This window comes from Sinohyriopsis cumingii, chromosome 1, assembly GCF_028554795.1.
Source record: "Sinohyriopsis cumingii isolate HCF-2022 chromosome 1, ASM2855479v2, whole genome shotgun sequence".
Classification (NCBI taxonomy): domain Eukaryota; kingdom Metazoa; phylum Mollusca; class Bivalvia; order Unionida; family Unionidae; genus Sinohyriopsis; species Sinohyriopsis cumingii.
The window spans coordinates 68,945,744-68,964,053 of record NC_142961.1 but is presented as its reverse complement, the minus strand read 5'-3'; the positions used below and the strand labels follow the sequence as shown (position 1 = coordinate 68,964,053).

Here is an 18,310-nt window from a genome sequence, read left to right as displayed (position 1 = left end):
ATGTACCAGCAGATCTGGGTCTGTGCAGTTTGCATTTGGACTCATAAGCAAGTACATATGGTAGTTCAAAAAATTTGACCAAGGGGTTATCACTTTGGGACGGGGACAGACCCTTAGGGTCAGTGCCAGTTGCATGTGGAGGTGTTTCTTTTCATGCCCAGGAAGTTTATCTGGTTATATGGTGTGGATCTTGTTAGTTGCAAATTTGTGTTCCATGAGGTTATGGTAAAATAGTTAAGCATGACCGAGTCATTGATCAGAGAAGGCAATTCTTATGGAAGGCTATCAGCACCAAAAATATGAAATTAATACAAAATAAGTAACTTTCAAGTAAAGAAAGAAAGACTGAAATAAAACAAGCTTGCTTCTAAAGTAAAAATATAAAAGCTGAGACAGTAATATCACTACTCAAATAAAACAAATGAGGTACAAATGAAACAGGCAAATATGACTTGTCAGAAGAATCAAAAGAACATGCAAATAAAACAAGCAAATGCCAAATGAAATAGAGTATAAAATTTTAAAACAATAAGATTAATACTAAAATAAAATGAGGCACAGTGAAACAGAAAAATGTCAAAAGAAACAAAAGATCATATAAATCTAACAAGCCAACATCAGATGAAATACGGCATTTAAAATAATAAGATTAATACTGTACTCAAATAAAACACACAAGGCACAAACAAAACAAACAGATGTAAAAAGAAACGAGCAAAACAAACAAAACAAGCCAATGTCAGATGAAATAAGGTATTTAAATGAGACAAACAAAAACCAAGCTGGTTATGCTAGTGTATAATGAAACAAAGTAGCTACAGAAAATTTATAGAAACTCAAAACATATACAAGACCCATGCAAAATCACTATTGACAAATGAGCAAAACATGATAGTTAAATGATCAATTTAATGAGAAGAACAGAGGACACCCCTGCATTGTAAGGGGAGATTGCATTTATTGAGCCAAGAGTGTACAACATTGGAATATGGTGCATCAGGTGAAACGAAAATGATTTAACTAATGTATTAAGGCTGTTAAATGAAGTGTCTGGTTTGTTGTCACACTCCATAAACAGCAATACAGGTGAATCGCAGCAGTTGCTGCTGCTACCCGTGCCATTGGCCCTAATGCCATTGATAGCAACAGGATAATCACCCCTTGAATTCACTAAGGTAACTTCTTCGACCTTAGCTACCACAAACAGCATCATCAGTGAACACAGTTACCTCAAAGAGTTTCATCACCTTGTCAGACTGGCTACACAGTTCTGCAAGAATAAACATTTTTCTTCATTGGTAATTTAATCAAATTCCTCCACACAAGAGGATTAATGACTATATAGTACTTATTAATCATTTTCAGGCATTCAAAGTAGATAGAGACATAAAGAGTTTATAAAGACTACAGCACTGTTGTCAAATAATTTTAGGTCCAGGGAGAAGCTTAGAGACAATTAGTATTGTTTTGTCTTGGATATATAAACAAATTTCATAGAAATATGAATATATAAACTATGAGGGCTTATAGAAACTTTGACAGATTACATCATTTTCTTGTTTTAGAGAAAACGGAAAAATATTGAAAATATAGATGTTGAATCAGCAAACATAACCTCTCCTCTGTTTGTATGTCAGGTTGCAAATTTTCAGATAATATTTTGGGGTGAAAACTTAACAAGTAATGTCTTACAGAATTGATACATATTGAGAAAATACAACTTCCACTTTTACTATAAGTCTATTTTATCATATTATTACAATAACAATGCTGACTTACTAATTGATTAAAAATACAGAAGGAACATAGGAGTAGCTTTCATGTACACAATTGGGTTCTCCCTCTTGCCCGTTCCTTCTCCCATATAGTGTACAATGAAATCCTTGGCAGTATAGTATCCTTCACAGTGTCTTGAATCATTTATGCAGTTTAAATGCAGAAACATAGCACTTATAACAGAATGAATTGAACTGAACTTGATTGCCAACTTGGGCCTAACAACTTACATAACAGATTAAATAAAAATAATAAAGAATTAATTATGTTGGTATAGCAGATAGATAAGGGAAGGGTAGAGGAGACTCTCTGATCAATATTTTGGAGATGCATAATAAAATGTCATGAAATGGCAGTCATCACAAGTAATCTGAGTTTACATGGAAATGGAACAATTTCAAACATTTATGTAATTTAATTTGTTCGTTAACATTTGTGTTATTTAAAAAGTCACCAAATTGGCATTTATTATCATTTTTGATATACTTCTAACCTCTATTTTATTTTCTTATTTTAGTAAAATATTGACATTAGAAAACATAGTAAACTTTATTCTGAGGCGCACAATTCACATTTTGTTTAGACACATCCAAATTTGTCCACCTTCCAGTTTCTTTGCAAAACCTAACTTTGTACAAGAATTGTCATCAACTCAGAGGATTATGCGTTCACTATAATGGGTTTTAATTTGTTGTAAAACAAACAATCATACTTATGGCTAGTACATTGTATGTGGAGTAAAACCAGAATCCAGGGATAGTTCATCTCTCTCTCTCTTTCTCTTTCTCTCTCTCTCAATCAGTCAATCAAAGGTGGTTGTGAATTTAATGAAACCACACCTAAATACTTTCAGGTCCATCTCCACACTCATTAGTACTGTAGTTTATGAGGTTCTAATGAATTGATTAGAATGGAAATGAAACATTTCACAACCAATTAATCCAACTTACCTTGGAAACTCTTTGAAGTAATTGTGTGCTGATGATGTTTTTGGTAAGCAATGTTGATGATGTTGCCCTTGTCATTTTGAGGGGGTGGTCATGCTGTCAGTGGCATTGGATTGGTTGGCAGCAGTCACAGTAACCTGTATTACTGATTATGGCACATGATGGCAAATTGGCTGCTTTATTTCATAGCATTAAAGCATTGTGGATATGTGATAAAGCTTTCCAGTAGCTTCCCATTGGTGATGGTGTATAATATATTTGCAAATCAGGATCTGTCCTCTGTTTGTCTAATTATTTGAAGTTAACCACACAGATCAATGGTGGAAAGTTATGTAGCAAAAGATACCAGTCTACATCAATGACAGTTGTATTTTACTACCCTTGGAAATAAGGTATTGTATTATTCTGACACAACTAGTACCAGCAATCACATGTTAGCTTCCCATGTGTGGGTGGTTCTTACTGGGGCCTTCTTGGGATCTTCCTTTGCCAGTTATGCTGGTTGCCATGTATAGCCTATCTTATTTGTTTATGCACCTGTTTATTGATGGATCTTTTTTTTTTATGAAGAATAACAAAAATGGTTGAAATTTCAATATTGTTTTATTTGAAGAAAAAGGGAGAAAAGTTGCAAATTTGGTCTTGTACAGTTGCCATGCTTAACAGAATATGGTCTATTAGGATATCTTTACACAAAAAATGAGTCGTGCCTTCATAATTTCTGGGAAGAACACTTTTTAGGTCTGTTTTTCTTTGCTTAGGGAATCAAAATGGTGGACATGATGTGCACAGGTTTCATAATGTAATGTAAAAAACAAAAGATATGGTATTTTAAAAATCAATGTTTTGTACACATATGCCTTAACTATTGTTAAGCAAACATAGGATAAAAGGTTGATTTGAGGCAGAAGTACTTTCTGCTGAAGGATACTAGAAAGTTATGATTTTAGGCAGGTGTATTTTTTGCTGGAAAAGGTTATGATTTTAGGCAGATATATCTACAGGATGAGGACCAGTTATTGCCATGTGAGCTTCTTTCAGAAGTATGCATAATTAGTATGTGTAAAAGTTTGCAAGATATTTTAGCCCCATGGTGACAGTTGAAATGTGGCAAGAAATAATCCTCCATCAGTATCTGTTAGTTTATATTTTCTGCATTTGTTTGTACATAACTGTTTTATTCCATTTTTCTTTGCAGCTCATTTTTCTTCATGGACTTGGAGATACAGGGTAAGTCTCGCTAGTTTTTGTGGTGCCATCCGTCAGGTTGTAGCATTTATGAATAATTTGTGTTTAATTGTACAGTTTCAGGTTGTAGCATTTATACATATTTTGTGTCTAATTGTAGTTTATGGGTGGTAGCCTTTATACATATTTTGTGCCTAATTGTAGTTTATGGGTGGTAGCATTTATACATATTTTTTAATTGTACAGTTTAATCTTACCAAGGAGCAACACATGGAATTACATGTGCATTAATCAAGAAGCGAATCATCTTGGATGGGGAGATTAGTATGTGAGACCTAGTGATGCTAATGCCAAGTCATAATGTGAGTCCCAAGTGATACTGATGCCAAGTCTTAATGTGAGACCCAAGTGATACTGGTGCCCAGTCTTAATGTGAGACCCAAGTGATACTGATGCCAAGTCTTAATGTGAGACCCAAGTGATATTGATGTCAGGTTGATGTATTTTGTCCTGTTGTTAATTCATTTGAGATAAGTCATGTAGACACAAAACTACATATTATGTGTTTGTCATGGATGTTAGTGATTTATGTTGTGATTTGAAAGAGGAAGATCTCACATGCAAGGCATGATTTCCTTGTCAGCTATGTTGTTCTATAATACAGACCTGTATATACAGGGAAAAATAGGGATTTGGTTAGCTTTCTAGTGGAGTAACAACTGCTTTTCACTTCCTGTGCTTAGGATTTGATCACCATTCTTATTCAGCAGTTTTTCTTTGGGGTCTGAAAATGAGGCTTTGGTCAGTTATTTCATTAACAAAAAATTTGATTAATGGGGAATTCAAAATTTCAGGAACAAATTAATTAAATTGGGAATTTTGCGTGGTTTTTGAAATATATTGAGATTGGGTCTGTTTATATTGGCATTGGAAACTATTTTGGGTCTGCCAGGTTAAAAGATCCCTGTACATGCAGAGTTGTACTCTGAGTAGTCACATGTCTTTGCATTGTGGTTTACTCTCTTCTCTACTTATCAACTATGTGGAAACCTAGGTCAGGCCAGTTTAAAGAATGATCACTTATGAGATGGCTGGATGATGTACCTTTTTCAAAAATTGCTAATTTTACATTGTTTGAGGTCCAGACAGCATATGGATTAGTTTTATATTGCTTATCTCATTTGGCCTCAGAAGTTTTTGTCGTTTTCGCCTTGAAATGTGCATAGGAAAGACATTTGGGGGGGCTGTTTCTGAATACATCGGCTTTCAACAGATTTTCCATGAGACTAATGCCTAGTTGTATTAGAAACATCATTTTCCATTGGGTTTTTTTTTTTTGCTTGTGCATGAGCAGAACAGTGAAAGTTGGACTTTTTTTTTTTGTTGTTGTTTAATGGACCCATCATTTTCGTATGGAGACCGCTCTTTATTCCAAATGCCCACCTTATCCTAGATTTTGCAAAGGATCACCTGTCTGTGTGCAGTCCAGACTGGTCTGCCTTAGATTTGAGGCCAAAAGTTATAAGATCTGGACACAAAATCACATTCTGACCATGAGCAAATTTTGGGTGGAAAAAAAATGGGTCCAAAAAATGAGGTTTTTCCCTCTGTATTTTGTAGTGCAACTAGAACTTCCAGATTATTTGGTATCATTTTAGAGCTATATCTGTCTGCTGTTTTTTTAAATACCACCCACGTTGGTGTATCTTAAATGACCTGGATGCTGCAGAGCTTGGAAATAAGGTACAGCCTCATCATGCCTACGGACGGGATCGGGGCCGAATTGGTTAAGGTCCAAACAATGTATGGCTGGTTTTACATTGCTTAAGGTCCAGTCAATATATGGGATGGCTTTACAGTGCTTAAGGTCCAGACATTGTATTTCTGTTTTTAAATTGCTTAAGATCCAGTCAGTATGTGGTTTGGCTTTATATTGCTTAAGGTCCAGACAGTGTATCGCTGGTTTGCATTGCTGAAGGTCCAGACAATGTATGGGTTTGTTTTATATTGCTTACTGTCCATTCATTATATGGTTGGTTTACATTACTGAAGTTCCTGAAAATGTATGGCTGGTTTTACGTTCCTTAAGGTCCATCCACAGTATGGGTTGGAATTACATTGCTTAACTTAAGGCTCAGGGTATGGTTTGGTTTTACATTGCTCAAGGTCTAGACAATGTATGGCTGGTTTTATATTGCTTAAGGTCCAGACAGTGTACGGATTGGTTTTACATTGCGTAAGGTCCAGACAATGTATGGCTGGTTTTATATTGTTTAATGTCCAGACAGTGTATGGGCTGGTTTTATATACCTTAAGGTCCAGATAGTGTATGGTTGGTTTTACATTGCTTAAGGTCTAGACAGTGCATGGCTGGTCTTATATTCCTTAAGGTCCAGACAGTGTCTGGATTGGTTATATACTGCTTAAGGTCCAGACAGTGTGTGGCTAGTTTTACATTGCTTAAGGTCCAGACAATGTATGGATTGGTTTTATACTGCTTAAGTTCCAGACAATGTATGGATGGTTTTACATTGTGTAAGGTGCAGACAATGTATGGCTGGTTTTACACTGCTTAAGGTCCAGACAATGTATGGCTGGTTTTACATTGTTAAGGTCCAGACAATGTATGGCTGGTTTTACATTGCGTAAGGTGCAGACGATGTATGGCTGATTTTACATTGCTTAATTTCCAGACAATGCATGGCTGGTTTTACATTGCGTAAGGTGCAGACAATGTATGGCTGGTTTTACTTTGCTTAATTTCCATACAATGCATGGCTGGTTTTACATTGCTTAAGATCCTGATAGTGAATGGATTGGTTTTACATTAAGGTCCAGACAGTGTGTGGCTAGTTTTACATTGCTTAAGGTCCAGACAATGTATGGATTGGTTTTATACTGCTTAAGTTCCAGACAATGTATGGCTGGTTTTACATTGTGTAAGGTGCAGACAATGTATGGCTGGTTTTACACTGCTTAAGGTCCAGACAGTGTATGGCTGGTTTTACATTGTTAAGGTCCAGACAATGTATGGCTGGTTTTACATTGCGTAAGGTGCAGACAATGTATGGCTGATTTTACATTGCTTAATTTCCAGACAATGCATGGCTGGTTTTACATTGCGTAAGGTGCAGACAATGTATGGCTGGTTTTACATTGCTTAATTTCCATACAATGCATGGCTGGTTTTATATGCCTTAAGGTCCAGACAGTGTATGGATTGGTTTTACATTGCTTAAGGTCCAGACAATGTATGGCTGGTTTTACATTGCTTAATTTTCAGACAATGCATGGCTGGTTTTACATTGCGTAAGGTGCAGACAATGTATGGCTGGTTTTACATTGCTTAATTTCCCGACAATGCATGGCTGGTTTTATATGCCTTAAGGTCCAGACAGTGTATGGATTGGTTTTATACTGCTTAAGTTCCAGACAATGTATGGCTGGTTTTACATTGCGTAAGGTCCAGACAATGTATGGCTGGTTTTACATTGCGTAAGGTGCAGACAATGTATGGCTGATTTTACATTGCTTAATTTTCAGACAATGCATGGCTGGTTTTATATGCCTTAAGGTCCAGACAGTGTATGGATTGGTTTTATACTGCTTAAGTTCCAGACAATGTATGGCTGGTTTTACATTGCGTAAGGTCCAGACAATGTATGGCTGGTTTTACATTGCTTAAGGTCCAGACAGTGTATGGCTGGTTTTACATTGCTTAAGGTCCAACAGTGTATGGCTGGTTTTACATTGCTTAAGTTCCAGACAATGTATGGCTGGTTTTACATTGCTTAAGTTCCAGACAATGTATGGCTGGTTTTACATTGCTTAATGTCCTGATAGTGAATGGATTTGTTTTACATTGCTTAAGGTCAAATGAACAAAGAAATGGTTATGTTGGTGATCAAATGTTTGGTTTGATAATTGCTCAAATCACATCAGTTTTCTACAACAAAAAGCCTGCACAGCCAATTCACAGCTGGTTGTAAATTGCTTTATATTTCCAAAAAGTGTCTTTTTGGCAACTATTTTCTTTAACTGAAATTTTATTGTGATTAGTAAGTTATATTAGAATTTTTCTTTTTCATTATTTAATAAAGTACAGAATTTTTCTAGTCCAATTTTCCCAGAAGTCATAAACACAATGATACACCCAAGCTGCACAGTGCTATCATTGGTTTTACAAAAATGGACTACCTTGATATTATATAAATTGGTGTTGGCATCTTACCAAGATCAACAAATGTGATAAATAGTTCTGATTGTGATTTAAGGAGTTTATATTTGACTAATAGAGGAACATGTTTTCGAGTTTTGTACTGATGAGGCCACACAAGTTTTTTTAATCCCATTGCAGTGGGTTTTAAAATTAGGGTAGTTAGTTTTTTTGTTTTGTTTTGTTTTAAACATTTTTTATATATATATATATGTGTGTGTGTGTGTGTGTGTGTGTACTAAGCACTCCAAATACTGGGAAAAACCAGCTCATTTACATGCCCAAATCAGTTTGACAAATTATTTATGTATTATGTTTTTAAAAATTTTAGTTTTGTTTTAAACATAATATATTGTAATGATTGGTATATGTAATGTACTATGCACTTCAAGTACTGGGCTACACCAGTTCAGTTATATGCACAAATCAATTTTGGGAATTGGAGAGAAAAAAAGGTTTTAATTTTATTTTTGCCGCAGGGTGAAAAAAGTGCTAGTGTCAGCAACAAATAACGGATGATTGGCCAACTGGAAACACAAATTTGGAGGAGGGGGGCTAGAGAAATGGGACTAATATTCTTATTGAAACATGGCTTGCAAAAATGTTTAATACAGTATTAAATCAAACATTTCCTGGACATTGGTTTTAAAAGAAGCATTCAAAGGAAAGAAGGGGCATTATTGAAAAAACACTAGTATATAATGATTATTTGTGCCAAATGAGAGCAGGAACCTGAACAGAAAATTCAAAGTGCAATTCATTTCATTTACACTAAATAATTTAACACTCTAAGACAATTGTCCTGTTTGTTTGGAAATTTTTACTGCCAGTCTAGCAAGTTTAATAAACATTGCATAGTTGTTGTGGAGTAAACAAAGACTGAACTGGAAGCTACTGTTAATTCCACAGTATCATGTTGGTCCTTCTAAGGTTGAAAGAGGGCTCAATTTGCACTAGATTAAGTCTGAATGTAATGAACACCATGGAACATGTCTTCATCTGGCTGGTACGTATCAGCAAACCTTGTAATGGTCACTTCTACCTTTCACTAATAAATAAAGCTGGAAAATTATTCACTGCCTGATTGCCTGGAATCAAAGTCCTCCATGAAATTGCACAAAAATCTGGATTTTTCCTTACTTCTTATAAAATCCTGGGCAAGTGATTACAAATTGTACTTGCCTAGCAAACTGTTCAGCTTCTTCCAGACTACTAAACAGTGGAAATCCAACATTGTTCCGGCCTTGCTTATCCATCAGAATGTAATTCTGACACTCAGAATTTGTTAGAACATTTAAGTTTGATTTTTCAACACAGCGACTCTATCGCTATATATCATGAAAATTCAAATGAGCATCTTCTAAACATTTTCATGTGTTTGGTTCACCTGACCAAAGCCAAGTGATCTTATCATATGGCCTTGTGTCTGTTATACATATGAAAATTCAGATGTTATCCCTATACCCAGGGCCATCATAATGGATTAGCATTATGGGCAAACACTATGTGCACCATAAGGGGGTGGCAATTCATGGAGCATGATCTTGTATTGCTGAATTTTTTTAGATAAATAAACATACACTTTTTTCATTGAAATACCTATACTTAGTTATTATTCTCATAACTATTAATACATTTAAAAATTTTACATTTTGTGTTGTGTTTTTTTTCCTTCAAACTGGGGGGCGGCTTCAAAGGCAATGCTCAAAAGGGTCCCGTTTCATCTGTCACAAACTTTAATCAGATACATGTTATTTGTGGAGACAATCATTACCATACTTAGAATTAATTGATGTAAATGATACAGAAAAAAAGGCTGCGGTGTTTGCATTGTACCAAATACAAAATGAGAAATGTTGGGTCTGCTGAGGATACACCAAATGTACAGAGGTCATTGGTAGAGAGTCTCCAAGGATAATAGAGTGCAGAAAAATTGATTTTGTTTGAAAATATCAACAAAAATCATTAAATATGTTTTCTAAAAATCTAATTTCACTCAATTTTAATTTTATGAGTTAAAGCCAATGGGTCTAAAAGTTACCTGGGGCACTGTCATAAGCAGCAAAATTTGACATGCCTGTAGTATTCAGACCAGTACTTTTCAGTCAAGTTATCAAGATGACGATTTTATTTTTTCAGGCATGGTTGGGCAGATCTCTTTCGAAGTTTGAAGTTGTCCAATCTGAAGTGTGTATGTCCTACAGCGTAAGTGTCAAAATACATCTACTTGAAATGTCTTCCCATGTCAATTCATCCCCTAGGAAAATTTCTTAAAAGGACAATATCACCTCCCAAGACGCTCCGGTGGCCTAATGGTTAGAGTGTCCATTACGGATGCGGGAGGTCGTGGGTTCAATCCCTGGCTGAGTCATACCAAAGACTTACAAAAATGGTGGGGGCTGAGTGGTCTAAAGCGCTCACCGTTCCAGATCACTGCCATCTCACCTCTGTCTGCATGGGTTTGAGTCCAGGGATTGGCTAGCGTGGGTACGTGGGAATGCCTGTCAGTAGCTTCTTGTGGGTCGGTGGTTCTTCCCTGGGTTTTCCAGGGTTCTTCCTCCACCAGTTATACTGGCTGCCATGTATAGCCTATCTTGTGCTGAAAAATGGTGTTAAACCCTAGAACAACAACAAAAATGGTACTAACAGCTGCCTCGCGTGACGCTCAGCATTAGGAGGTTAATGTTAGGACTGGTTGTCCTGGTGTCAGGATAATGTGACTTGGTGGGACATTATGCGACATGATGCCCCAGTGTTAGGCATCACTACAAACTGCCATACTGTGATATGACTGAAAAATTGTTAAAGCGACGTTAAAAATCCAAATCACCCCCCTCCCAAAATATGTCCCCATTTAAGACTTTGACAAGTAACACAGGCTTTTAAGAATTGCTATTGCTGTAAATATTAATTAAAGATAAATAGATCATATAAATTAATGTAATAAGACAATATGAAGTTTTTATATGCCTGTCATGAGTGTATTATGTTATGATGTCTGTCCATGTATTACAAAAATTCATTTCTGCACAGTAACTCAACTTGTTCACCATCTACAGTTACCAATCATAGTGGATGGCTTGCACTTTGAGGTAAGGAAGAATGTTATTGATATTGGGACAATTGGTCTAAGGTTAAGGATGTTGTGACTAAAAGAATAATAATCATTTCTGTAAAATAACTTTGCGCCTTCATGATTAACAGTTATCAGACTGCAGCTGCACACATGGTCCTTGAGTTCTTAGTGGCATTTGCATTTGCATGGAACCTTTTCGTAATCTGTCATAATTTTCCTTGTCAGTTAGCCATTACATTTCTTTAAGAGTCAGATATGGGAGAAGTTTAGAGACAGAGAATGTCAAAAGTTTATGGTTTTTGTCTGGCCAGCCATTGTTAACACTTGCCACATATGACTAGCATTTTCAAGACTGAATTTATCAATACTCTGTCTGGCCATCATAAGGGCGTCAGCATATTGTTCATCTAAATAAGTAAACTAATAAAGCAAATATTGACTTAACATGAGTGAGGGAGATATTGATTTTGATTTTGGATACTGAAATCTGTCTGGTATTTCAGTTATTGTATAATTTAAGACCAAAAACAAGAAAGTGCAACTGAGCAAGCTATAATTGATGGTGTGAGTGAGTGAGTGAGAAAGAGAGAGAGTGAGTGTGTGTGTGTGAAAATTTCTCACATGAAATTTATTTCAGCCAAAAATTTAATTCAGTTTAAATACTGCCAATTTTTAGAGATTTCCTGCGTTATAATTGGGGCTATTAAAAAAATTACACAAGTCAGATGGCTTCATGTAATTTAAATGACACCTTTCTCAAACTGAAATTGTGATCTTTTTATGCTAATTCTTAAGAATATTGTATAACAATGTTGACCATGGCTACTGCCTTGATTTCAGTAGTGCATTGACTGAAGTCAAGTATCTCTTAGAGATGGACCATCTTTATTAGCGGCGGTTGTGGTCAGGAAATTTGTTTGTAAAGATTGAAAATAGTAGTCAGATGTTAAGTAATTTATTTTGCCAATTCTCTGTGCTGCTTCTGTCTCATAGTCTCCATCAGTGGACACTTAGCTTCTGAGGTATGTGACTTCCTCTATTGGCTCATTATTCAGATTATTAGGATTGTTGGTTTTATGGTTTTTCTTGCATATCTAGATGCTGACTTGAGAAAGGTCCATTGTCATTGGCATAGTCAAGGTCTTCCTGGAGTGAAGTGAGAGTCCACCAAAATTCCTCTTTTGCTGTTCACAGTTGTCTTTTTCATCAGCCCGTCAATAGCAAGGGTGAAGAGAGAAATTTGTTAGGAGTAATCAGTAGAACAAAACACATAGACCCTAATTTGCATGTGCATTATGCAATGGCAGATCGGGATCTTTGTTGTTTAAAAGTTTGACTTGTCTTATAAGCTAGTATAAATACTATATGTGACTGCTTCTCATTTCAGCCCGATACAACCAGTGACATTAAATGGAAGAATGAGGATGCCTTCATGGTAGGTACCATTTAAAAGAAAGACAATTTGTTGCTTAGATTGTCTTACAGTAACAGAGTATTCTGCCTCTCTGTCCGGCTGTGTATATGTTTGCAGTTTGATCTCTGCAAGGTAACTGCACTGTGAATAGTTAAATTTTAACCAGATGTATTTTGTATGCAGCTTTCTTTAAGTTCATTCATCACTGAAAGAATTATGTCCCCAGCTTGCTTGTCTTCCAAACTTCATTGCCACTGCTCAACTTTACCAAGGTTACCAAGGATTTCTAAATTTCTGCCATAGTTGGCATGCAATTACATATTAACACCTTGAAAACATTGATTTCCAGGATTCTGCAAGATTACTTAAAGGAGGTATAAACCCCTGATTGCCCAACTGTGTAACTTGCTTTCTGCAGTGTGACTTTATCACAGCTTGCTGACTTTGAACCAGACAGTGTATTCATGAGGCCTTTAAGCAGTTCGATTTTCAGTCTGTAATTCTGTCATCATTTAAAGGAAATATTTCCCGTTTTCCCAACCTCCTAGCATAATTGCCAGAGATAAACTTTACCAGGAGTTGTTAAATTTCAACTCAGTATGGCATTCTGCGTTATACTGATAATCCTGTCTGTGACTGTGATTTCCAGGGTACATTACTTGGTAGAGTTATTGCCCCCTGATTGTCTAGCCTCTTAACTTTGATTTTGCGGCATAACTTTTTCCAGCTGCAAAACAGACCCTTTGTGTTGTCTAATTCATTGGCAGGTTAATGCATTCACAATCCTGTGTATGCTCTGTGACAAGCTCATAGATATCAGGGCAACATATAAAATCATTTTCCCAATAACTCTGATCAAAATTTGATACCCAAAAGTGAAATTTTATCTGCCTGCAATATGATCAAGCATATTTTTATGGTGTCTGTCCATTTGTCTGCTTCCAGTTTATTTTCTGCACAATAACTATTTGTCTACCATCTTCAGTTACCAAACTATGTAGATGGTTGCATTTGGGGTAAAGAAGAATCCTATTTTGAGTCAGAGTTCAAGTTCACTATTACTTGAAAAGAAAAATTGTTTTCGTTGGCATGCATTAACAGTTACCAATTTTTGTGATTAGCTTGCACTTTGAGTAAATAAGAACCATATTGGTTCCAAGGATAAATTTCAAGGTCACTGAAGAAACATCATTTCCATACAATAACTGGTTTTCTACCATCTGTAGTTATCAAACTTTGTGGATGGCTTATACATAGGGTAGGAAAGAATCTTCTTTAAGACTAAAAGGTCAGATGAAAGGGTCATTGACTGAAAGAAGAAGAATGGTTCCCATACAATTATTTGAGTTCTCCAGCATCTGCAATTGTGATATTGTATAGATGCTGTAATGTCACCCGTTTAGTAAGAGGGGTGGTTAATTGGATTTGGCTGGCATTACCTAGAGGATGACCTCCCTCGATGTTAGCCTGGTGGGAGTGAAAAAGAAAAAAATTTCAACAGAGAACTGAGCAAGAATATTGGAAAGAAATAAAGCAATACGAGCCCCCATTAGACAAGAAAAATAACAAATTTAATCAAAACAAATTAAATACGGCAATTCGAATTCATATTTAAATTTTGTCAACAGAATTTAATAGCAGTGTCCAATTTGGATTTATTTCATCATAATAAAATGAGTGATGAAAAGAGCGCAATGTCCATGACTGATTTGCATCACCTTCCTCCCTTAATCATGTATCAATGTCTTCCTATCATCAACCTCCTCTTCTCTATGCTTCATCCCTTCATGGACTTCCCGGTCCTTTATTCTACTCGTCCATCTTTTTTTTCTTGGACACTGTCTTCAGACTGTCCCATCTCTCTTCCAGGAAGCTGTTTCTTAAAGGACAAAATTACCCCTAAATCTATGTATGTATCACTTTCTACAGTATATAAATTCCCTCACTTATGTTACTCAAAAGCATAACTAACTATCCTAACACTGCATAAATTCTGACTTAATACAGTAGTACATTACCCTTGCTTCACAGCGACAGGTTATAAATTACCAGGTGAGTGGTCTATCGAACATTACTGTATTCCTTTACTTATGCTACTACATGTTCGATTACTATTGCATAAAATTCACAAATTCTAACTCACAGCAACATCGGGATCTCGAGTGGCCAAGTCTAAAGCGCTTTCCATTATGGATCATTGCCATCTCACCTCTGTCTGCGTGGGTTCGAGTCTCAGATTCGGCCAATGTGGGTATGTGAGAAAGCTTGCCAGTAGTTTCTCGTGGGTTGGTGGTTCTTTCCGAGGTTTTCTCGGGTTCTTCCTCCACGATTAATACTGGCCGCCATTTTGTGCTGAAAAATGGTGTTAAACCCAACAACAACAACAACACAGCAATATCTAACCTACAAGATTATTTAAACATTACAAAATCAAATATAAATAGGTAGTTATCGTTAACTCATGATAATCAGTATCGTCCTAACAGACAAAGGAAATTATTTCATATAACCCTATGAAATCCTACACATGAAAATTTGGATCACATGCAATCAATTCTACCAATGAATTTATAACTGTAAAATTAAAAGTTAAATTGCATACCAACTCTTAGACCGCTCTGGTGGCATAGTGGTTAGATCATCCGCTTTGGATACGGGAGGTCGTGGGTTTCGATCCCCAGCCGAGTCATACCAAAGACTTACAAAATTGGTACTAATAGCTGCCTCGCTTAGCGCTCAGCATCAAGAGATTAGTGTTAGGACTGGTCGGCCTGGTGTCAGGATAATGTGACTGGGTGGGACATCTTTGCGGCATGATGCCCCAGTGATAGACATCACTATAAAACTGTCACTGCAGATATCTTAGGGATATGTCTGAAAAATTGTTAAAGCTACATTAAAAATCCAAATGACACACACACACACACACACAACAACTCTAGCATCAACACATTTCCATGAAATTGAATAAAATAAATTGCATAACAGCACTAGCATCAACACTTTTCCATGAAACTGAATAAATGGTACATACTATGGAACCTAGTCATATCAAACACATTTGCATGAAACAAACAAAAAAAAGAATATTATGTGAAATTAAAATTGCATAATTTAATGCTATTCTCTTTCAGAACTTGTGCATCCTAGCACTAAATCCTGTCTTTTCTTACAAGACAGCTACCTATTCCATTTCTTGTTTAACGGCATATCATTTTCCCTTTGAAAAATGATAATTTGACATGGGTTCCTATCAAGCGGTTGTGGTTGGTAGCTCAAATGTTTACATTCTCAGGACAGCATAGCAATGCCCCTGGTCAAATCTCATTCAGCCATAAAATTTAGCCTTTCAAGTTTTAACACTGACACGGGGAGAAAAGAAGAAAGGTTGAAGTGACCCTTCGCCAAGACTTTTCTGGCTTAAAATGCGATAAAATTTGGATGTTCAATGCATTCAACTTTAAAAGTTCAATACAATTCAAAATTTGACACTTCACAGACGACTTGTATCCCTTTGATTAATTGGTCTAAAGGTCAAAGGTCAAGAATGCTGACTGAAATGATAATAGTTTCCATGTAATAACATTATTCTTTATCACTGTGTGGACAAAACTTTGTGGATATCTAAAAATTTGGGTAAGGAATAATTCTTTTTATTTTGAGATCAAAGGTCAGGGTAACAGACCAAAAGAAAATAAATGGTTTCCGTACAGTAGCATTAGTTGTACATTAAATCCTAAACCAAACTGTGGAATTCTTGCACTTGCAGTAAGGAAGAAACCTATTGATTTGGGATTAAAAGGTCATGTCATTTTGTAAGAAGATAAGTGGTTCCTGCACAGAAATGTTATCTGCAGAGAAGACTATTTAACATGGGGCAGATGTGCTTTCTCAGGTTCACCATAGTTTTTCTCTTTGGAAGATCCTAGGCTAAGGTCTTCTGATTGCCCATCTTTCTTTCTTGTACTATGCATTGTTGAGAAATTGAAGGAATTTGATTTTCAGAATTGCAGGTTATCATCTAGAGGATTTGTGCCAGTTTTGGTATACAGCTTTATATTAACAAGGCATGTACCTTGTAGGAATTTGGGGCCCTGAGTGGCTAAGTGGTCTAAAGTGCTCACCGTTTAAGATTTCTACCTTCTCAACTCTGTCTGATTGGGTTCGAGTCTTAGGGTTTGGCCTATGTGGGTATGTGAGAAGGCATGCCAGTAGCTTCTTGTGGGTCAGTGGTTCTTTCTAGGGTTCTTCCCCCACCATTAATACTGGTCACCATGTATAGTCTATCTTATGCTGAAAAATGGTGTTAAACCCCACAACAACAACAACCTTGTAGGAATTGGATTCCCAGCTTTCTTCGGCTTGGTTTAGAAGATTGTTGTTGTGGGGTTTAACGCCATTTTTCAGCACGATAGGCTATACATGGCGGCCAGTATTAATGGTGGAGGAAGAACCCGGAAAACCCCGGAAGGAACCACCGACCCACGAGAAGCTACTGGCAGGCTTTCTCACATGCCCACATTGGCTGAATCTTAGACTCGAACCGCCGCAGACAGAGGTGAGATGGCAGTGATCCGTAATGAAGAGCGCTTTAGACCACTCGGCCACTCGGGGCCCCTGGTTTAGAAGAGTTATGGTGCCTGATATATCATGTTCCTGCTCTTTGGTTTCCAGAGCTCAACATTACTTTGGATTAGTGGATTTGAATCAAATTTATTCTGCATTTTTATACTGATGAGATCGAAGATGTCTGTTTTTTATGAAAATAATTTTCAAGATACAGTGTTATTAATTAGCGCCGTGATTGCCCATTTTTTTTAAAAACTTGGGTTTATATAGCCACCAATTACAGGAATCACTAGATTTCAAATGATTTTAATGTACACTTTTGGTATTGATGAATTATCGCATGAGTTTGAATGCCAGCATTTTAAATAATTAGTTTGTAGAGTTATGGTTTATTATTGTTGAATGTGTGTGTCCCCATTTGTTTCCGCATAATCTTTCTCTTGAAGGCCCTCATCAAGCCAATTGTAGCAAGTGGGGCCCTTTGTGATGCACATATCACTACTAGCTCTAGCTTTCCCTGTGCTCATCCCATCCCCCAATTTTTACAAATTTTTTGGAAATATTTATGAAAATAAGCTTTCTTCTAGGGATGTCCCATTTTAAAAAATACATATTGTTGACATGCTTCTTCTATGATGAGCCAATTTTAAACAGTACATATTGTCCACATGGATGTACCATAGGAGAAGTACTGTATGTTTAAATGCATCAGTTAGTTTTGTCATCCATGTTTTATTTAATTCTTACACTGGATAAAATTGTATCTTGGCAAAGTGATTATAAATCTGTTGTATCTGTGGAGGGTACATACCATGATTATAAATCCATTGTGAGTAAATTAGGTTTTCTTCTGATCCTAGTTATGCCTCTGTTGTATCTGTGGAGGGTACATACCATGATTATAAATCCGTTGTGAGTAAATTAGGTTTTCTTCTGATCCTGGTTATGTCCCTGTTGTATCTGTGGAGGGTACATACCATGATTATAAATCCATTGTGAGTAAATTAGGTTTTCTTCTGATCCTGGTTATGCCCCTGTCATCTCTGTGGAGGGTACATACCATGTAGTATCACTAAAGTCTGCCCATCCATGACATCTCATCGATTTTTCAGTTTGTTTCTGCT

General features: G+C 36.4%; 1 protein-coding gene across 1 annotated transcript in view; it reads left to right on the top strand.

The window, feature by feature from the left end:
- LOC149807071 (acyl-protein thioesterase 1-like) overlaps nucleotides 1-18,310 on the top strand; it is a 42,682-nt gene that overhangs the window by 7,014 nt on the left and 17,358 nt on the right. Inside the window, exons 2-4 of the mRNA XM_089961497.1 lie at nucleotides 3,922-3,953; nucleotides 10,267-10,332; nucleotides 12,591-12,638. Of these exons, the coding sequence (XP_089817623.1) occupies nucleotides 3,922-3,953; nucleotides 10,267-10,332; nucleotides 12,591-12,638 (146 nt within the window). The remainder of the gene's footprint in view (nucleotides 1-3,921; nucleotides 3,954-10,266; nucleotides 10,333-12,590; nucleotides 12,639-18,310) is intronic.